The sequence below is a fragment of the Saccopteryx bilineata genome, chromosome 2 (assembly GCF_036850765.1).
Source record: "Saccopteryx bilineata isolate mSacBil1 chromosome 2, mSacBil1_pri_phased_curated, whole genome shotgun sequence".
Lineage (NCBI taxonomy): Eukaryota > Metazoa > Chordata > Mammalia > Chiroptera > Emballonuridae > Saccopteryx > Saccopteryx bilineata.
This window is the reverse complement of record NC_089491.1, coordinates 20,770,953-20,793,273: the sequence shown is the minus strand read 5'-3', so window position 1 is coordinate 20,793,273 and position 22,321 is coordinate 20,770,953. Positions and strand designations below refer to the sequence as shown.

Genomic DNA, 22,321 nt, shown 5'->3' with positions numbered 1-22,321 from the left:
GATTGAACAAGCTGCGCACTTAGAATTTGTACTCTTTCTACATCAGGGGCCAGCACACTGTTTTGTAGGGGATCACACAGTAAAAAACATTCTAGACTTTGCAGGCCACCAGACATCTCCGTCACAGCTGCTCATGTGGCACAGACGTGAGCTCCTGTTCTAAATGTTTGTGATACCACCACAAACAGTTTCTTATATAAACAAACACAACCCCCCCAAAAAAAAATCCAAAACAGGTGCCGGGGGCTAAAGCAGTTCCTTAACGGCACTGGGTCCTAGTAGCACGTCTTCTGGGGACCTTACCCATCCACTCTCTCTGTGGGAGATAAGCAGGCAGGACTGAGGCTAGTCCTTGCTTTCGGGAGGACGGTCCGGGGCTCAGGTTGGCTGACACCTGCCAGCATGCCCACTGCTAGGAGGAGGCGAAAGCCGGCCCTTCCTCCCGAGCCCCGCTGGACCCCAGCTGGGCCCCTGGCCCTGGCTCCCTCTCCCTCAATAGCTCCCTTCTCTTCTGGCTCCCATGGTCCGCCTGTGGTCAGGCACCCACTTAAAGAACTTCCCCGTTTGTCTTGCGTTCCTCGGCTCTTCTGGGCCCCTGGCCTGCCCAGCACTCCCTCCATGATGCGTTGTGTTCCGTCTGGCTGCCGTTGTACCCGCAGGCTGCTGGCTGGGAAGGACTCTGTAGCTGGGGCTATTTTTAGTCCTTCCATCACTTTTCCCTTCCTCCCTGTGGCCTTTTCTCCCCATGGCCACTGTGCTTTATTGTATCCCCAGTCCTGCACCCCTGCCCTGACCTAGGCCAGCCGTGGCCAGCCTGACCTAGAAAGTCTGGCGTCCTCACGCCCCAGCCTTCACCGGGGGCGTGGCCGTGGGGTCCTGGAGCCAAAGGACCTGTCAGCAACAGCAAGTCCAGCCTACCCTGTCTACAGATGAGGGCACTAAGTCCCAGAGAGAGGCCATACAGCCTGATTAGGGTGGAGATGGACATAGAAACCAGGTCCCTCTCCTTGAGTCCAGGAAATTATTTGTTAGAAAAATTCTGCAGTTGTACAGAGGCATCTGCCCACTTACCCATCTCTCAACTAAGATGCTAGAAGAGGAACCTCAAGTCCAGGTCTCTTGCTATTGTTCCCGCTGATTCCCTTTGCAAAACAAGAGCATTACGTAGCCTTTACTAAGTATATATTGTATGTTGGCACTGTGCTCATTTATTCTTGATCGCAATGCTGGGAGATGAAGAAATATCATTCCCATTTTACCGATGAGAACACCATGGGGCAGGGTTAGGGAGCTGTCCGACAGTAGTCAGCCTTGTAAGCTGTATGTTTGAGCTTGGGCCGCCTGACTCCAGAACCTGCCTCCCAGAATGCAATGGTGTTTCCAGAGACCCCGAGCTCTCTTCTAGTTCTGAAAAGAAATGTGGTTTCACTGATAGAAAATCACTTTGTCTTTCTTCCTTTGAGGGTAACTCTCTTGTCCTCATTCACTCCTGCCTTAGGTGTGTCCCTGTCCCTTTGAGGAGGAGGAGTGGTGTGGGATTCGCTGGAGCATGGCGGGGTGCTTCTCAGTGGCAGAAACTTGGGGTTAGTGTTTTATTGGCGGGCATGGACACGGCCCGGCTGGTAGGAGAGGATGTCTGAGCAGACAGGCAGGTGGGGCAGGCAGCTGCAGCGGGTGACCAGCACTGGCCAGCAGACCCCAGGTGGCCTTGACTTCTCCACCTCTGTTCTCCAGGGGTCCAGCACCGACAGAGGATTATGGGCCAGATGGGACTTGACAGGGGAGGATGTTGTCTAAGCTGGCTTCCTGGCTGTATAACAGGATAGAAGCCTAGCTCACTAGGCTTGTAATCTGGGGACCACCAGCCTGGGAGAGGCTCCAGGAATCAGCTCATTTATACTCTTTCTTCCCCTCAAATTGGGGAGGAAGAAAGGGGGAGCTGAGTCCCAAGCTGGGGTGGGCACTGGCTGGCAGTTTGGGTGAGGTCGGGCAGGACCAGGCCTTTCTTCCCCCACTGCTCCCTCTGGCTGGTGCAGGCGTGAAGGTGGAGCCTGGTAGGAGGGTGGCAGGCCTGGACCCTGCCTGGTCTCTGCACCCTCAGGCCTGGACCCTGCCTGGTCTCTGCCCCTCAGGCCTGAACCCTGCCTGGTCTCTGCCCCCTCAGAGTGTCTGCATGTGCCGAGGCTGCGTGCGCGCCTCACTTGGGACCCTTTAGTCTCTGTGGTCCTGGCATCTGCCAAGGTAACTACAGGTGTAGTGGAAGAGGTGGGGGCAGAGGTGGGGAGATGGCTAATGTCATCTGTGTCCCAAAGTTCAGCCACCTAGGGTCCAGGAATCTTTCCACGGAACTGCCTGGCACTGCAGCCTTGGGATGGAGGGATCTCATCAGATCCCAGGAGTAGAATGTGGCTTATCTGGACCAGGAAGGGCCACCGTGCTCCCAGACTTGGCCAAGGCTTAGGATTAAGTCAGTATTTTAATCCTGGCTATTTCTTGTCCCACTGTGCAGTCTGTGCAGTCTGCCCGACCTCCTTGTGCTGGACATCCACAGAAAGGAGGGGTGGGTGGGCCGTCCCAGAACAGCCCACGGAATGCACACACAAGTTGGTGCTGGGGCCAATGTTAGTGTTGCCGTGTGGTGAGGACAGCATTCTGTGTGAGTCCAGCTTCCAACTTTGGAAAGCCTAGGGATTATCCAATCTAAGGTCCTCTGTTCATTATCTATTGCTGTATAATTCATTTTCCCCAAAACTTACGGACTTAAGAGCAGCAAACACTGATTATCGCATCGTTTCTGTGATCAGAATCTGGGTGGGGCTTCACTGGGTCCTCAGGCTCTGGGCTCTTGTGAGCCTGCAGTCAAGGCATCAGCCAGGGTCATGGTCTCATCTCAGGTCTCAACCGGGGCAGCCGCTGCTTCCACGCTCACCCATGGGGTTGTTAGCAGGATCGGTCCTTCCCAAGCTCTTGGACAGGGGGCGTAAGTTCCCCACTGGCTGTCCACCCGAGGCTGCCCTGTAATCTCTGTGGGGCAGCCTACAGCGTGCCAGATGCTGTGAGCCAGACAAAAGTCGTCTTTCATAACCTAATCTCAGAACGGACATCCCACCACTTGACTGCATTCTCATCATTAGAAGCAAGTCGCTAGGTCCTGTCCAGACTCGGGGGAGAAAGCACACAGGACGTGAACACCAGGAGCCCAGGGTCACTGGAGCCATGACTGAAACTGCCTGCCACGAGCCCTCTTAGCTATGGGGCTTGGGGCAGGACCCTCTGACCCCCCGTCTCCCTGTTGTTAAGTGGGCTACTCTCTCCACCCTCAGTTGCAAGAGCTAGTGGAGCAAATGCAGGGAGAGCGCCTGGCCTGGTGCCTGGCACACGGGGCACCCAGGAAGTGGTGGCTGCCCTGATTGTTACTCTCACGTGACTACGGAGGGGGGTATGACCCTTCCCTTAGGAGCTCAGCTCACAAAGGGTAGGATCGGGGTTGATTTGAAAGGCACTTCAGGGCTTCCCGGTCTCCTGTGTGGAGGACCTTAACATCCCCGGAAACTGAGTCTCCACGGAGTCAGCTGTTGGGGCCAGTCTAAACTGCTCTGGTTCCTGAGGCAGATGAGCTGGTCTCTAAAAGCTCCACCCCAAGTGACTGAAGCGCTGGTAACCACATGCTGTCTTCCCACCCCCCACAGACAATTTCAGGTACACGTGTGACATCTGCGGGAAGAAGTACAAATACTACAGCTGTTTCCAGGAGCACCGAGACCTGCATGCCGTGGATGGTGAGTGTGGGTCAGGCCCCTCACTCCACATAAAGAGACCACTGCCACGCCCAGGGCTGCTTATCCAGCCCCAACCCTACCTGGAGCCCTTCCTTCCCTCCTCCTCACCTAGAAGAAGGTCCTGCAGCAGCCAGACCATGAGGGGCGTGGCCAACCCCTGAGGACCCTAGGGTAGAAAAAGGTCCCCAGTTGTCCTCCGTATATATACTTCGGATGAGGGTAACCCAAGTGAAATTGCTGGTTTCGTAGATCAAAATCAGTCAGATACTCGCAATTTCATATCAATTCATTATACGATTTCATATTGAGTATTCACGTGCTCTGGTGAAATTAAAACAGTTTTTAAAAATGAATGATGGTGTTTTAGTGTCTTAGATTATAGAGTTAGAAATTAGAACAATAAATTTAGGTAATTTGTTTTTAGAAACTTAAGAATCCTAGAAATAGGCTCTTGGGCCTGGGAGGGATCTTGGGGGCTCCCCCCCCCCAGCCCATCTCAAGTTGTGACAACCAGGCTCACTACCTACTGGCTCATCCATCCTCTCCTCTCGCCTCCATTTTTTTCTCTCCTCCTGATCTCTTTCTCCTGCCCTGGTCCTTCAAATGAGTGCCGGTGATCCAGAAACCGGGCAGACGGAAATGCCAGCCTGCCCCTAGGGGGGGGGCCCTGCCACGGGAGGAAGAGGCATGGAGATACAGGCTAGGTCTTGGTTGGGATGCGCCCTCCTGTGTGTGCCCTGCCCTTGGATTTCTTGGGCATCCACACTCGCCAAGCTCACCGGGACGGGGGCTGGGAGCGGTGGGCAGAGGCAGCTGTGTGCAGGGACTAACAGGGCTCCTGTTTGCTTCTTTTCTTCTGCGGCCGCTGCCTCCCGCCTGGGCACAGTGTTTAGTGTGGAAGGGGCCCCCGAGAATCGGGCAGGTAAGTACTTGGTGGCTAGCCACCTCCCTGGTCCCCAGCTGGGCTCCCAAGACCTGGTTACCAGGGCGCTAAGGACCATGTGTTCTCCCGCAGACCCCTTCGACCAAGGTGTCGTGGCCACTGAAGAGGTGAAGGAAGAACCCCCGGAACCGTTCCAGAAAATCGGGCCAAGTATGCGGGCCTCTCCTTGGGGCTGGGGCTGGGTGGGGAGACGGGTGGGGGCTGGCTGCGCGTGGCAAGGTGAGCTCCGCCGCTGGAGGAGGGTGGCTTGCTTATCCGGCAGCAGCATCTTTGGCCGGCCAGCCACTGGCCTTCCTGTACCTCGCTTTGCCCACCTGTCAGAAGGGTTAGTCAGTGTTAGGGTTTAGCTTTTGAGAATCAGCAGGACAGCACAGGGTCACAGTCAGGGCAGTGAAAGTAGCACATGCTTGGTGCCCTGGCAGTCTGTTAGCCGTCCTGAGCCTCGGCTCCTCACCTGTGGCATGAGGATGACATTTCCCCACAGGTTTGTTGGGGGATTAAATGACATCATGGATCTCAATCGCCTATTAATTAGCACAGTGCCTGGTACATAATAGGTGCTCGGAAAATGACTCATTGTTATCTGAAGGGGTTTATCGGCCTGTGAAGCTGCCCAGGGGAGCCACGTGCAGTCGCTCTGTCGTCGTCCCAGTAACGTCCTGCAGGCAGGAGCCGTGCACATGACCTGCCTGTCTGTAGCACCCTTGCACTGAGTGTCGTGGGGATGCGGCAGTGAGCAGGACACAGGTGGCCCTCCCTTTGGGTAATGCACATGGAGAGGGCCCGCAGGCCAGGAAGCAATAGTTACAGCGTGCCCAGAAGCACAGGGGACTGTGGGTTCTGGGGGTACCTGACCAGCCTTGGGAATCCTAGAGGCCCCCGTGTGGGGTCCTGGCTGGGGAATGAGCCCCTGCATCCTGCGTGAAGGCAGGAGAGCAGCACCGTGCCGGGAATCGAAAGGGAAATCGATTCTGAGTTCAGGTCTGAGAGAGCCTTGAATGCCGGCCGAAGTTATTTAGACTTCATCTTGAGGGGCCTTAGCAGAGCCAGGAGACTTGGCCAAACGGGGAAGGGACTTACTCTGGTTGGCGTTGTAGGAAGACCATTTTGGCTGCTGGGAGAATGGATTGGTGGAGGTAGCGGTGAGGACTCACAAGTGAGACTCATTTGGTCCAGCCCTTCAGAAATTTACATACTCTCTGATTCCTCTCTTTACTTTACTTCCTGTGCCTGTCTTACTACTTGGCAAAAAAAAACAAACCTTTATTGAATCTGCTTCATCACAATAAGGATTAAGGCAGTTTGCAGAAATAATATGTGCAAACCGTGGAATGAAGGAATGCGGGAACCCGAGAGAAGGGAAGCCAAGGGGATGCAACAGTGTAGCCTGGAGCTTGGTCCTAGGCCTTAGGAAGGCCGGCCTGAGTCCCTGAATGCATTTTCTTCCTCTTTCCTCATAGGGAATGAGTCTCCGCTTTCTTTTTACTCTTAAAGCACTCAGGAAACTGCAGATGTGATAACATCTGTAAAGTGGTTAGCACAGTGCTTTGCCATATGCATAGTCAACATTCAGTAAACAGTAACATTAAAAAAATCTCGAAGATAAATAAAATGATGAAATTCTCAACACAAACACTGCTAGAAGGTAGCTTATGGGAAAACCCGGATGTGAATCAGACACTTTCTGTGACAGACATTTGTAGACAGATAGGTACAGGATAGGGAGCCTCAGCACAGCACTGCCCTCCTGTCTCTTATCTAACATTATAATTACGGAAATCGGCTTTGGAATCCAACAGGCCCACGTTTGACTGCTGGCACCACCAGTTCACTATCTGCTTACCCCACCCTGGGTGTCTGTCCTCTGACTGATCTAGAAGTGGGTGACAAGAACGTCCATCTCTTCTGCAGGGTGAATGTGTAAAGTTTCTAGCCAGCACCTGGCTCGTATTCAGGGCGTCGCAGATGAACAGTGCTGCCAAGAGATCGCTAAGAGTGAGAGCTTTAGAGCCATCCCACATACGAATCCCAGCTCTACGCTTAATCCCTGTGTTATGTCCTGCAAATTCTGTAATCTCTCTAATCCAGCATTTCCTTAGTTCTGAAACGGGGTGATGACAGTTAAACTCACCTCTCGGGATCATCATGGAGATTAGCTGAGATTATATTTATAAAAGAATTAGTCTTTGACACTCACATGGAAGCATTAAATATTTGGTACCTATTAATTACCCAGAAAGGTGCGGAACAAGATGAAGCTTGTTTTGTATGTCAGTAACTAAGCCTTACAGACAAACCGTGCTAGGACCTGGGAGGAATTATCCCAGATGACACAGAGTAGGGTACTGCAGGGAGAAAATCGAACTGAGTTTGGCTCCCAGCCTCGTCACCCCACCCCACACCCGCCCCGTGCTCCCACCTTGACACTGTGGAAGTGAGGTTGCTAGAATAGTGTGACGGTCCCTTGCAGGCTAAGAATGCTGCTTGTGGGGCTTCTGTCACTTGTGAGCAGGGCATTGCCACAGAACCCTAAAAATGGTGAGTGCAGAATAAGAGGAGCCAGTAGTGACAAAGTGCACTGTGAAGGGACTAGTCACCACAAATAGTGATTGCAAGTTGAGGAAGAGGGGGAAGAGAACACAACAAACCTGGCAGCGGTCCATGCTGGGAGCACACCTTCCACATCCACGTTAGCTGGGCAAAGGAGAGAGAGACGGACTTGAGGAAGCAGCGGCAGGATAGAAGAGTCCTGCTAGGGGAAGGGAACTGGTCTAAGGGGACCTGTATGTGATCTGGGAAGTATTACCGTGGTAGTGGTCTACCTTGACAATGGGAAGATGCAGAGCGGTTGGATTTGTTGATAGGTTACTTGATTTTTACATGAGAATAAAGAAGACTAACTTGAAAAATAAATAAATAAACCATGGGAACCATGAAATTGCACATGACAGGAAAGAGAATTTAGGAGACTCAGGGGAAGATCATACCTCTGAAAATGATCTACCGTAAAATCTAGAAGATTGTGGTTTGACAGCCACAGTTGATCATAAGAAAATATGACTTGTCTTAGTCTACTTGGACTGCCTTGAATGGGTGGCTAAAACAACAGGAAATTTTGTTTTCTCACAGTTCTGACGGCTGGCAGTCTGAGATCAGGGTGCCAGTGTGGTTGGGTTCTGTTGCTATCACTTTTGGCCAAAATACCATCACATTGGGAGGAAGGGCATCAACATCTGAACTTGTGGGGGACGTGGTTCAAGCCCTAACATCAACCTTGTGAAAAAGGAGCCTGCAGTTATATGGTAAAAGGGGATAAGAAGAAAAGGCAAAGAGAGGCATGAGATGAGGAAGGATTGTAGAGAAGCTAAAAATATAAGAACACAACTAAGACTTAAAATTGTAGGTAGTCAAGAGCAGAGTCGATCTACTGAAGTAGGGTCAATGATGTAAAGCACAGATTTGAATACGTGAGATAAGAGGAAAACTGATTAATATGGAGAATGGGGAACCAGTTCTAGATAATTAATGTTGTACTGGTGGAACAGAAGCAGTACTTCAAAGATATAATAGAAGAAAAATTTGCTCAACTGAAGGAAGACGTGTGTATGCAGATTAAAGGGCTTGTCATATGTCAGGTAGAGTCAACATAAGGAGACCCATAACTAAATAGATCTTAATGACTTTTCAAAACTATAAAGGAAAATATTATACAGCCATCTAGAAATTAAAAAGCAAGTTATATACGAATGAATCCACAATGGACATGCCTCTGTCTTTTCTGCAATGAAAGAGTTTGGAAGGAGAAAAGTTGCAATCTAAGAATTTTAAATCTAGACAAACTGAATTTATGTGTAAAGAAAAAAGCCAGGGCTCAACATACTGTATCTCCTATGTACCCATCTTTAAGAAATTATTTGAAGTTATATTCCCCAGAACTGAGTGGTAGAGCATACTTCAGGGCTCAATTATGAAGAAATAATTCACAGTACAAGAGCACTTGTGGTGAATACTAAAGCCAAGTAAACTAGAAGTAAGTTTACAGTGTTGCAAATCTGGATTGTAAAATTGAATGCAAAAGACAAAAGAGTATTCAAAAATATTAATAATGAGTTTTAAAATCACAAGAAGGACAGAATGGTGAGGGGTGCCGTAAAGGTAGCAAGCCAGTCCTGCTCGTAGTGTGGTCCCCAGAGCAGCAGCAGTATCTCCTAGCAGCTTAAGAGAAGTGGAACTCCTGAGGTCCCACACCAGACCTCTGGGGTCAGATCCTCTCGGGCGGGGCCCGGCAGTCCCTGTTGTAAGTCTGTAGATTATTTGTAAACATTGTAGGGTTGGAGAAGCACTGCATTCAACTCCCTTTCTCCATCGTAATAGATGCAAAAATATCATTTCCTGCTTGATTACGGTATACTGTCTAAAACAATGTAGAGTGTTGGAAAATAGTTGAATATTGGCGAGTAATGGAAAGGCAAAGAAAAGAGGTCATGCATCTAACACCTGAAAATTTCAAGGAACAAACCAGAAGGGTGAAGCTTAAGGGAAAAAAAAAGAATCAAAAAAACAAGTTAAACCAAGTCAGATACAGCAATAAAAGCAAATGGCATGATCTCCTTCATTGGAAGACAAAGATTCTCAGGTTAATTTGAACTAACTCAATTATCAATGGCTTATTGGAGACATACCTAGTTGATTATCTTTTCTCTTTCTGAGGAAACTCTTTGCTGCTTCCTTAACTAAATTGAACTCCCTATTAAAATTTTCATAGCACTGTAAATGTCTCCTTTAAGAGCACCTGCCATGGTTGCGGTTTAGATTTGTATGATGATTTGATTGTTGTGTCTCCTTTACCAGACTGGAAGCTCCTTTAAGGAAGGAACTGTGACTCTTTTTCATCAACATTTTGCGCCAGCATTTAGCGCAGTGTTGTTTAGTGAATGAAAGTACTGTACAGGGACATTCAGGGGGATGTCTTGAGGCACATGCAAACAGGTAGAATGGAGATCTGACAAAGTTACTACCAAGAATTAATAATATTAATTCCAGGTGAACTAATAAAACTGCATAATTACATAGACTGCTCACCAAAATTAGGGGATATTTCAAAATGAATATGAAGCAATAAAAAAAAGAAGCATTTGATTTTTTTTATTAAACAAGAACATCAGAAAAAGCAAACAAGTCAAAGAAAGTTGTTCTATTATGCAAATGAGATGCAAAACCAACTTTGATTTCATTGGTGAAAATGCACCGTACAGAAGGCTGAAAGTACTGGAGTATCTACAAGTTCCCTGATCCCCTAATTTTTGTGAGCAGTGTATTAGAGCAGTGGTTCGTAAACTTTTCTAAGGGATCTATTAAAACCCGGGTTGCCGGGCCCCATGCCGAGACCTTTTCTTTCTCTCTGTCTCAGTTAAGTCCTGAGAATTTGCACATGTCGCAGGTTCCCAGGTGATGGTGATGCTGCTGGCCCAGGGTCCACACTTGGAGCACCACTTCACTAGAAAACAGGGTGAGGCTAATACAGGGTGCAGTTCCCAGTGAAGATCTGCATCTCCTGAGCCTCTTTGCATCAAACAACATTGGATCTAAATATACAAAATACACTTAGAAACACAGTGAAGTGAAAGGCTTTAGTACCGTTCGTCTTGGACAGAGAAAGTAGGTAAATAAGATTATATAGGTCATAATACAGTTGGCCTAACAACTTTGAAGCCTACAGATAGCAAATAGATCATTTCCTGTGTTCGTCAGTCAGTTACCGAAATTATGTAACTGCAGAAAAATTTTAAAGCTTCCCTATTAAGAGAATAAAAACCCTAAACAGACTAAGAAGCCAATTTGAGCAAAAATACTTGTGTAACTAACAAACACAACAAAATGTTAGTGTCCTACTCTACAGAGTTTTTTAGCGATTTAAGAAAAGGTTTCAGTATACCTCTAGAAACACTGGCAATAACACAGAAAAGTCATGACAGAAAAACGGCAATTAAACATCAGAAATAGTCAATTTCCTTCCAACTCAGAGAGGTGGAAAATCAAACCAGCAGTGCGGTATGGTTTCCCCTATCAGTCACGGTTTAAGAAGATAATAATACTGACTGCCTGATACGGTGTACGTAAACAGTCATTTTCACATCTTTCTGATTGAGGCTAAAAAAAAAAAAAAAAAATTGGCCCAGCCTTTTGATAACAGAGAGTTGGTGCCGTGGTTACCAAAAGTCTTAAGAATACATACCCTTAGCTTTTACCGTGGAAATAATGTACAGGGATTATGCACAATAATCTTTATTTTGCAGTGATGTGCAAAAAATAAGGAGCACATGTGCCAAAATCTCTCCAGGGATGTGGACCACAGCATTCTTTTATATATAAAGGGAAAAAAATTTTTTTGAAACCATCTGAACGTCCCCTGGTGTAGGAGACTGGCGCAGCAAATTCTAGAGTCCGCTGGGAACCGTGCGGCCAATAATGCAGTCGAGATCGAAGTTTATTGATTGAGCATGATGTCCACACAGTATTGTCGATTGAATGCACTAGGTTACAAAGAGGATATAGATCAGAGCTGCTAATTCGAGGCCCTCAGGAGCCAGACGGATGATGTCACCGTAATGGGAGTGAGGGGTGGGGTCCGGGGCAGGTTGCAAGGTGCACCTTCTAACCCAGGGGCAGCTGCGGCTCTTTGTTTGGGGATTACAGATGATTGAAATTTCTTATTTTTTAAAAAAAATTTTGTATTTATCAGTATTTTATAATTTTCCCCCAGTGAACAATATAACATCAGAAATTTTTAAGAAGAAAGAAGTTAGGCAGACCCAAAAGAGAGGTAAAAATAAAGTATGGTGGGACCTGAGAGGAAGGCGTGACCTCTTCTGCTGGGGGTGGGGGTGCTTGGGGGCAGGGGAAGGTCCTGGAGATGAGGGGACCCAAGTGTGGCCATTCCAGAGGGCAGGGCTTGCAAAGGGGCCGAGAGAGAGGTTGGCACTGGCGTTCAGCGTGGGTCACCACACATTTCCTGAGCACCAGGGCCTGGGGGTGGGGCGGTGAAAGAGGACGGTGTGTGCCAGGTACTGTTCTAAGCACTTGACTTATAAATTTAATCCTCACAGCAATCCTATAAGGTGGTCCTGTTATTCCCCCCATTTTACAGATAGGAAAACTGAGGCACAGAGAGGTTAAGAGATTTGCCCGAGGTCACGCAGCTCCAAATGGCAGAGCTGGGATTTGAACTCAGGTAGTCATCAGGTAGTCGTCAGCTCAGGTGGGCACCCGATTCTAGTTTGTTGTCCCAGAATGAGGAGGAGTTTGGGGGGAGGGAGCACGCTGCTGCTTCTGATTGGGAGCCAGGCGCCTATTCCCCCACTTTTATTTCCTTCTTGAACAGAAACTGGCAATTACACCTGTGAATTCTGTGGAAAGCAGTACAAGTACTACACGCCCTACCAGGAGCACGTGGCCTTACACGCCCCCATCAGTGAGTACCTTTTGTTGCTGGGGGAGGGGTGGGTCAGGCCTAAGCCTAGGTTCTGGGGCATTGCGAGGGGAGGGTGAAAGTAAAGGTGAGCTTCATTTGGGCCAGTCTCTACATGTGCCCAGATGTGACCTGGGGCCACCTTGCTCCAGTAGCTGGAATAGCTGGGAAGACCCCACCCTTAAGGCCAGGAAAGCCTGAGTCTTCCCTCGGTAGACTCAGAGGTTGGGCACCACTTGTCCCAAGTTCTTCAGTGGCTCTGTCCCCACCTCCTCTAAGCGCCTCATGTTCCTGAATCCCCACTCCCAAATCCAGCAACTTAGAATGCAGCCCCAGTCTGAACCCCTACAGAGCCTAACCCAGGCAAGGGATGGCCAACTAGACAGGACAGCTCCCTCTCTGTCCTTAGTGGTAGAAGGGGTAAGAAACTAGGAGTGGCTAAGCCAGGACTCAGAGCCCTGGGTGTGAAGCCCAATGGGTCACAGGCTTGCATGTGACTTTGGGCAGACCATGTCCTGTCTTTGGCCTCCGATCTCTCAATCTCTCACTCCTCTCCTGACCCAGAAGGAAAAAGTTCTAAGGGCCCTGCCCACAGGGACATAGCACCCCTCCATTACTCTGTTGCCGCTGATTTCCCAGCTTCACTTGGGTGTTGGAGTGGACTCCATCCTTCAATCCCAAGTATATGAGCTAGGAGGCCCTCAGTCCTGACAGGGGCAGGGCCCACCCACCTTCATGGTGGGGTTGTTTAGGATGCTGCTCTTGTTTCTCAGGGTGGAGCTGTGTAGATCCCGCTCCATAACTCTGGATGGGGAGACTTAGGTCCAGAGACAGGGAGGGTTTGTGCAAGGTAATCGGGGATTTAAGCTCCCTACAGTCTAGGAGGCCCGTAACCTGTTTGAGCACCTGAAAACGGCGTCACAAGCAGGTGGCCCCCCAAGGGCATTCAGGAGGGCAAGATGGTATCCAGAGCTTAGAGGGCGGTGCAGACAGCTTCCCCAAGAAGTCCTCCCTGCTGAGCAGAGCAGCAGAAGCTGAGGGTCTCCCACGGGTGAGAGCCCCGTCCTGAGTTCCATAACTGGCCTGATTCTTGTCCTGCTCAGCCTCTAACTGGTAGGTGACCTTGGACCTCTCACTTCCCTTCTCTGGGCTCAGGGTTCCCATCTCCAGGAGCTCCTGAGGTCTTTGCAGCCCAGGGGTCTGGATTCTAGGCATCTTCAAACCCTCAGGCAGGTATCCCTGGTGGCCCAACTGGAAGAAACCATCCTGCCACTGAGGCTAGGGATGCATGGTTCATCCACTTCCCACCACATAGTCAGGTCCTGTGTTGGGGGAAGAGGACAGTTTCTGCTTAGTGGGCACAACCCATCCATTTGACCCAGTAATGGTGCTGGTGCTGAGCCATTAGTGCAGCGGCTGGGCTTGAGCTCCACGGGCAGGGACTAGCAGCTGTGTGTGGGCATCCGTCCTACCGCCTGGTGTCTGGAGAGGACGCTACGCAGAATGCCCTTACGTGCTAGTTGCAAGGCCAGCCTGCAACCGCAGTCTCAGCCTTTGGAGAGTGCCTTCAGTGCCGCTTCTGCTCTTCTCCCAAATTTCTGCAACAAGTTGAGTACAGTTATGGAGTAGTTACTAAGAGGGGGAGCTTGGTTTTGAACCTTGGAAGGCGAGCTCCAGGCCCATGGCTCCTAATCAAGAAGCTATTCTGTATCACATACTGGATGGTAGAGCATGAAGGGGTACATTGCTTGCACCTTGAGTTCTTCCTCAGCGTCTAGGTGCTTCCATCCTGAAGAGCTGTCTACTGCTTCTCTCTGTTCCTCACTTTCTTTTTCTCTCTGTTACAAACTCTTTCTTTGTCTTTCTGCATCTGTTTGTTGAATAAAATCTATCTTCTCCATTACTCACTAATGTCTGAGGATTCTAGGATCAGCTGTGTTTAAAATACAGCATGAGTGGTTTAGGCTGGATCTCATAGAAGACTGATTCTCCAAGGCTGACCAGTAGCCCCTCCAGTGGCCTTTGGCTTGCCTTTGGATCTAGAGATTTGCATGTCCATGGATTCTGTGTGGAGTTAGGGGGCTGGACCAGACAGCATCCAGTGGTGCCCAGGGCCAGGCCTCAAGAGACCCTGGGTCTGGTGAGAATACTCAGGTGGGGGTACCTACACTGACTGGGAAAGTTCTTACGAATGGAGTCGTGTAATGTGTACTCTTGCATCTATCTGCTGCTTCACTGAGCAAAATAGTGTCAAGATTCATTCGTTTTGACTACTGAGCAGTATTTCATTGTATGAAAAATTACCAGTTTGTTTAGCCATTTTCTTATTGAGTTCCTAGTTTTACGCTGTTATGAATAAAGCTGCTATGAAAATGCTTGTATGAGACTTTTTGTGGAGAAGAATTGCTAGGTAGGTCATAGGGGAGAATATATTTAACTTAAGAACTGACAAACCACTTTCCAAAATGACGGCAGCATCTTACCCTCCACCAGTCACAGATTCCATGTTCTTGCCAACATTTGGTGGCAATGGATTATTTAATTGTATTCTGGAGAGTGTGTAGTGGCACTTCATGTTAATTTGTATCTTCCTGATGACTAATGATTTTGAGCACCTTCCTTTGTTTATTGGCCATTTGTATATTTTACTTTGGAAACTATTTAAGTGTTTTGCCCATTTTCAGGTTGTGTTATTTGTCTTTTTATTGAGTTGTGGGAGTTCTTTATATATTCTAGATCCAGGTCCTTCATAAAATACATATGCTGTAAATATTTTCTCCTAGTCTTCGGCATGATTGTTAGTTTTCATACAGTATCTCTTTTGATGATCATCTGTTTTTTATTTTGATGGCGTCTAATTTATTATTTTTTTTTCTAAGATTGGTACTTTCTCTATCTTACCCAGGGTATTCTTGCATACTTCCAAGATGGTGAAGATCTTTTCCTTCATTATCTTTAAGAAACTTTATAATTTTAGCTTTTGCATTTAGGTCTGTGATCCACTTCCAAGTTATGAGCTAGTGAGAGGTATGAGTTGAGATCCATTTTATTCCATACGGATATCTGGTTGTCCCGACACCATTTTTTGAAAAAATTGTCTTTTCTCCATTACACTGCATTGATACCTTTCTTGAAAATCAATTGAATGTATAAATGAGTCTATTTCTGTTCCATTGATTTATTTGTCTATAGTCTTATTTACAAGACTTATTTGTATTTCTTTTTCCTTATAAATGTTAGTCTTCCTGTCATTTTCTACAAAATATCTAACTGGGTTTTTTGTTTAGGACCACACTGAGCCAGTAGACCGATTTGGAGAGAATAGACATATGAGTCTTCCAATCCATGAACATGGTATATCTCTCTAAGTATTATATTTATGTCTATTATTTGTTTCAGTGATAGTTTGTACTTTTCAATGTGGAGATCTTGCACATATTATATTACTTCTAAGCATTTTATGTTTTTTGACATTACTTTGACCTTTTAAATTTTTTAGTCATTGTTAGTGCATGTTAAACACAATTGGTTTTTTAATATTGAATTTGTTATCTGCAACTTTGCTAAATTCACTTATTAGTTCTCATAGTCTTTTTATAGATTCTTAGGATTTTCCTTGTACATACTGATGTCATCTACTAATAGAGATAGTTTTATTTCTTTCCAATCTGTAGTATTATTATTATTTTTTCTTCCTTACTATACTCATTAGGACCCTCAAGTATAGTGTTGAATAAATGAAATGAGTGGATATCTTTGCCTTGTTCCCAGTCATAGGGTTCAGTTGTTCATCATTAAATATAATCATTTTCATCATTAAGTATTGTATTAGCTGAAGTAGGTTTTCATAGATGCTGCTTATCAGTTGAATTTACCTCTATTCATAGTTTACTGAAAGCTTTTATTATAAATTGCTATTACATGTTTTTTCCTAAATTCATTGAGATGCTTCTATGATTCTTTTTTTTGCTTCTATGATTCTTATCTTTTATTCTGATAAAGTAAATTGCATGTACTTTTTTCTTTAATAAGTCATTATGCCTAGACTTTATTAAAATATGTTAAGACTATTAGAAAGTCAAACTGTGAAATCAATTGAAGAAAGTTACAATATTGGGGTATTTCCTTTTTGCCAGAAGAATGACTTCTTTCTTTAAAGTTTCTTTTACTTGAGTAGATATCTAAATTACTTTAAGACCTAGGGTAGTTTATAGAGTTAATTTGCTTTCAAGAGCATATTTTCTGATCGCTTCTTCCAAAATTCCCCACAATTTTACCTGGATTTTACTATCACTCCCAAAACCAATTCCTCCAGAGCAGAGAACTACAGTCCTAGGATTAGCATAGTGCTCCATATTCAAACAATGGTTTGTTAATGATGGTCATAAACAAGAAAATAAGTATTTCAGGTGAAGTTTTTAAAACACCTTTATTGAGTTATATTGTTATATAATAAAGTGCCTTTATTTAAAGTGTATAGTTTGATGAATTTTGACCTACGTTTGCATCCGTGAAACCATCACTGCAATCAAGAGTATGAACATATCTGTCACTCTCAAAAGTTTCCTTCTGCCCTTTTCTAATTCTTTGTTCACAGCTTCCTCACCCACAGGCAAGAACTGATCTGCTTCCTATCACTATAGATTAATTTGCATTTTTAGAAAATTACATATATGGAATATTCCAGCATGTAGTCTTCCATTGTATGTTTGGGTGTCTGGTTTCATTCACTTGCCGTAATTGTTTTAAGATTCATTCCTGTTTGCATGTATCAGACTTCATTCCTTTTGACCTATGGTTAGTAGTATTCCATTTATAATATTCTAGATACAGTAAGTCCTCACTCTAAGTCGTCAATAGGTTTGGTACCTTTCACTGAAACAATGTATAACAAAATGAGTTTTACCATAAACTAATTGATACAACATAAGTTAAGTTCCTACATCATCTCATTACTGTTATGATGAAGTGAAATTACATTATGCTAGGATCTACTGTATAGATATCGCAATTTCCTTTATTCACTTATAGATGAGCGTTTGGGTTGTTCCAGTTTGGAGCGAATACAAATAAAGCTGCTGTGAACATTTCTGTACACATCTTTGTGTGGACAAATGCTTTCATCTCTCTTGGCTAAATACCTGGGAGTAGAATGGCTGGATCATATGGTAGGTGTATGTTTAACATTTAAAAAACAGCCAAATTGTTTTCCAAAGCAATTATACCATTTTACATTCCAACCAGCAGTGTACTTTCTTTTCATGTAATGTTCTTACCTACTTTGGGTATCAGAGTAATGCTGGCCTTATAGAATGAGTTGAAAGGAGTATTTTCTGAATGGAGTATCAGGTTAAATTGATTGATAATATTATTCAAATCTCTATACCTTTTCAGGCTTTAAAAGAATGCTTGTTCTATCAAATACTGAGAGAGAAGAGTTAAAATCTACAACTTTAATTGTAGAGTATACTGTTTCTCCCTTTAATTCTGTCAGGCTTTGATTCTTGTATTTTGAAACTTGTTTTTAGGTGCACACACTTGGGATTATTATGTCTTGATGAATTGACCTTTTTAAAATTGTTCATTGCCTTTCTTTATATCTGGTAATACCCATTGTCTGATATTAATATCACTACTACACCTTTCTTAGGGTTAGTGTTCGCATGGTATATCTCTCTTCATCCTTTTCTTTATACTTGAAGTGCATGCATATAGTTGGTTCTCACTCCTTTATTCCGTCTGACAATCCCTGCCTTTTTGATGAAGTGTTTGATCCATTTACATTTAATATATTTTTATGTGGTTAGATTTAAGTTTACTATCTTGTTATATTTCTGTTTGCTTCATTTCTTATTCATTTTTTGTCTTGCCTTCTTGAATATTAATCAAGAATTTAAAATTTTTCTCTTTTAGCTTTCTACCTATATCTTTCTTTAGTGGTTACTCTCTGGTTTATAATATATATCTTTAATGTATTATAATCCGTCGTGAATTTGTATTATAACATATCACACATGATGTGAAAACCTTATAACAATATACTTCCATTTACTACCCACCTGTCCTTTGTGCTCTTCTTACATCATACATGTAGTAAGTCTTATATCATACTTATAAGTCTAAATAAGTTAGAAACCCAACAGTTAGTTTTAATTATCTATTATTTGTTAAAGTAATTAAAGTGGTAAAATATTTTTATATTTACCTACATATATAACATTTTTTATATATACTTTTCTTTGTATAAATCTGAATTTCTTCTGTTAATCTTTTTCTTTATTCCCTGAAGAACTTCCTTGAACATTTCTTACATTGTAGGTTTGTTGGTGAAAGACTTCCTTAATTGAAGATGTTTTTATTTCACCTTTGAAAAGATATCCCCTCTGGATATGAAATTCTGGGTTGAGATTTTTTTTCTCAGCACTTTAAAAATGTCATTCTTTTATCTTCTGGCTTATGTTGTGTTGGATGAGAAGTCAAAGATCATTCTGGTTGTTAGTCTTTAATGTATTTTTCTCTCTGAATTATTTTAAATACAGTATTTCTGTATATTACTGGTTTTATTAATTTGATTATGGGTATATAATTTTTTTGGCTTTATCTTGTTTGAGGTTCCTTGAGCTTCTTGAATCAGTGGGTTTATATTTTTCATCAAGGAAAATTTTCAGTCTGTCTTTCTATAAATACTTTCTTCTCTAATTTCTCTTTTATCTCCTGTTGAGACTTTATTTACAAGTATTTAGATACTTTGATGATGTTTACAGATCAGCTGAAGCTCTCTATAGTGTTTCCGCCTTGGTTTCCTTCTGTGTTTCAGTTTGGATTGTTTCAAGTGCCCTATCCTCAAGTTCACTGATGTTTTTCTTCTATAGTCTTAATTTTTTCATTAGAAGTATTCATCAAGTAAATTTTTTATTTCAGCTCTCATATTTTTTATCTATGTAATTTCCACCTGGTTCCTTTTTATATCATTTTTTTCTTCATTATGTTCATGTTATCCTTTAAATCTTTGAGCATATGTATAATACCTGTTTTAAGCAAGTTCTATTATCTCTGTCATTTCTGTATGTTTCTGTTGACTGTTTTTTATTTCCTCTTGAGTATTGCTCACATTTTCCTGCTTCACCTGTTAAATAACTTTTGCTGCACACTATAGATGTAGTGTTACTTTAGTGTCTGGATTTTTTGTTACCTTCTTTTGGAAAATGTTGAATTTTGTTCTGTCAGGCAGTTAGTACAGATTAGCTTGATACTTCAACTGCTTGGTTTTAAGCTGGGTTGGGGCAGATCTGGAGTATAATAGCCCCTCCTTATCTGTAATTTCACTTTCCATGGTTTTAGTCATCCACGGTCAACTGTGGTGTGAAATATTAAATGGAAGATTCCAGAAATAAGCTATTCATGCATTGTAAGTTGCATGCTGTTCTGAGTAGCATGATGAAATCTCTCACCATCCTGCTTCATCCCTCCCAGAACGTGAATCATCTCTTTGTCTAACTTATTCATGCTATATAACTACCCACTCCTTAGTTGCTGTCTCGATTATCAGATCAGTTGTCACAATATCACAGTGCTTGTGCCCCAAATAAGCCTTATTTTAATAATAGCCCCAGAGCCATTCACATAACTTTTATTACATTATATTGTTATAACTGTTCTATGTTACAATCAGTTCTTGTTGTTAACCTCTTATTGTGCCTCATTTAAAAAAAATTAAAATTTACCACAAATATGGATGCATGGCAAAAATACTATAGTATATCTAGGATTCAATACTATCTGTGGTTTCAGGAATCCACTGGAGGTCTTGTCATGAATCCCCATGGTTAATGGGGTTCTACTGTAGTCTTAATGCTAGGGTCAGAATACTGCTTTTAAGGCATGGTTCTTCTGGGTCTCAGCCGAATGCCCAAGGTACTCAGCAGTATCTCCTCTCTGGCAGGTAGGAACTTCAGCATCCTCTAATGCTGTACAGTCTGTGAGTCCTGACTCGGCTCACAGCCCCCCAGTGGCTATTGGCTACCAGGCTCTGCAGAGGCTTCTTCGGTATACATTAGTTTGGCATTCGACCGCAGACTTCAGGGGGTCCCTTTGCACGTTTATAGAGTTCTCTCTCTTTTTTGCCTCATTCTCTCCTCTTTGTTATTCTGCCCTGCAAATTCTAGCCATCGCAGAAGCCCTGAACTCTGGTCACTGTCTGCTCAGTTCAGGGCGATCACAGTGCTTCCTTTGGGCTTCACCGCTGTGCCACAGTCCAGAAAGTCTCTGCAGACAAAGAGCAGGACCGGTCATGGGACTCGGGGGAGGTTTCCTTTCGTGATTGACCATCATGCACCTTCTTCTGTTCAGGGTCTGAAAACTGCTGTTTCATGTGTTTTGTCCATCTTTACAGTGGAATTTGAGGAGGGCTAGTCCTACACCAGTCGCTCCATCATGGGCAGCAGTGTGAGGTCTCCAGGTTTTCTTTTTAAGAAACCATCCACAAGGAGCGTTTCCTAAATGAGACCCTCTCGCATCCCGTCTCCCATTCATTTCCACCCCCAGCCTTTGAGCATACTATTTCCATTTGCTGCAAATTCATTTCCACTCCAGACGTCTACCTAGTTTCAGGGAGACCATCGCCCCCAATCTCTTCTCCTTCTCAGTCGCATGGCTACTTTTCTCAAACCCTTATATTCTCTGATTTTTTTTTCCCTCCAGTTAAATTTTCGACTTTACAGGAAGGAAGGACCACTGTGTTCTCTTTATTTTTAAATAGCTCTTCTGTTCCTTACAAGCTCAATCAGCCAGCCTGGCTAAAACTCTCCCTTTCTCAGTGAAAGCCAAGGTAGGAATTCCAGCCTGGTAACATTCCGTCTGAGAAGGTCAACAGATGGTGCAAACTATTGAGAGAAATGAGTTAGGAGTCTGGGAAACTCACCCTGGCTCAATCTCAGACTGCCCTGGAGTGGTGCCTGTACCTCTCTGAGCCTCTGTATCCCCATCTGCCTTATACCCTTGGGACCGATGGGAGGCTAACGTGTGACATAGGCTTCCCCCAAGGAGAAGCTGGGGAAGGTTGTAGACTCCTGGACTTTCTCGGGCTCCAAGGTAAGGAGCGAGAGTCTGTTTTCCGTAGACCGAGAAGAGGGTACAGCCCGTGAGCATGGGGGTCTGTGGCTCGAGAGGCCACTTACTCGGCCAGCTCTGAGGGCTCTTGGGGACTGAGAGCGTGACCCTCTCAGGTACCGCCCCTGGGTGGGAGCCACCGGACGATCCAGACACGGGCTCTGAGTGTTCACATCCAGAGGTCTCCCCGTCTCCACGCTTCGTGGCTGCGAAGACCCAGACGAACCAGTCGGGGAAAAAAGCTTCGGCCTCCGTGGTCCGATGCTCCACCCTCTTACACCGCACCCCTCCAGCCACGCAAACCCAGACGTTCCGCACTCCAAATTCAGGATCTCCGGCAAGCAAGGCAACCGCAGGTACCGACGGCCTATGTCACCCCACACTTCCTCACTCCGTGCCCTTCACCCACCCGCCACAGCTGTGCCCGGGGTCGTTGTTCCCTTGCAAGAGCAAGAGTGGGGATCCCAGAGTTCTTTGGGATGAATCTGGGTCCTAGCTGTGCCTCTGGCTGGCCCTGTGACCATGGCGAGCCGCCTCACTAACCTCTCTTGAGTCTAAATTATTTTATCCTAAATCAGAGGTTGTGCAAGATGGTTTACAAGCTTTATTTTTTGGAAAGAGAATATTCTTTCTCAAGACATGGCCTAAGGTGTATTTTTTAAAAAAATTTTTTAAATTAGGCCTGACCTGTGGTGGCGCAGTGGATAAAGCGTCGACCTGGGAACACTGAGGTCGCTGGTTCAAAACCCTGCACTTGCGTGGTCAAGGCACATATGGGAGTTGATGCTTCCTGCTCCTCCCCTTTCTCTCTCTCTCTCTGTCTCTCTGTCCTCTAAAATGAATAAATAATAAATAAATTAATTAAAAAAAATTTTTAAATTAATTGCTAACATTTGAACATTAGGAGATTTTTATGTAAAGTTTGACCTCTAGCTGACATTGACAAGTCAGATCCAGCAGTTCTGGGCCCACTTTCCTGCAGGGCAACAACTGGCTTGGGTCTGAGCCACTGCTGCCCCTCTC

At 45.0% G+C, this 22,321-nt stretch overlaps 1 protein-coding gene across 11 annotated transcripts in view; it reads left to right on the top strand.

The window, feature by feature from the left end:
• The window catches only part of ZNF618 (zinc finger protein 618), a 184,111-nt gene that overhangs the window by 136,593 nt on the left and 25,197 nt on the right, over positions 1-22,321 (top strand). For 4 of the 11 annotated variants that reach the window (XM_066256429.1, XM_066256431.1, XM_066256428.1 and 1 more), the window contains exons 6-11: positions 3,690-3,779; positions 4,666-4,701; positions 4,795-4,872; positions 11,486-11,545; positions 12,104-12,193; positions 21,415-21,654. In XM_066256429.1, coding sequence (XP_066112526.1) covers positions 3,690-3,779; positions 4,666-4,701; positions 4,795-4,872; positions 11,486-11,545; positions 12,104-12,193; positions 21,415-21,654 — 594 coding nt within the window. The remainder of the gene's footprint in view (positions 1-3,689; positions 3,780-4,665; positions 4,702-4,794; positions 4,873-11,485; positions 11,546-12,103; positions 12,194-21,414; positions 21,655-22,321) is intronic. The other 7 variants (XM_066256434.1, XM_066256433.1, XM_066256432.1 and 4 more) reach the window with 3 other exon arrangements.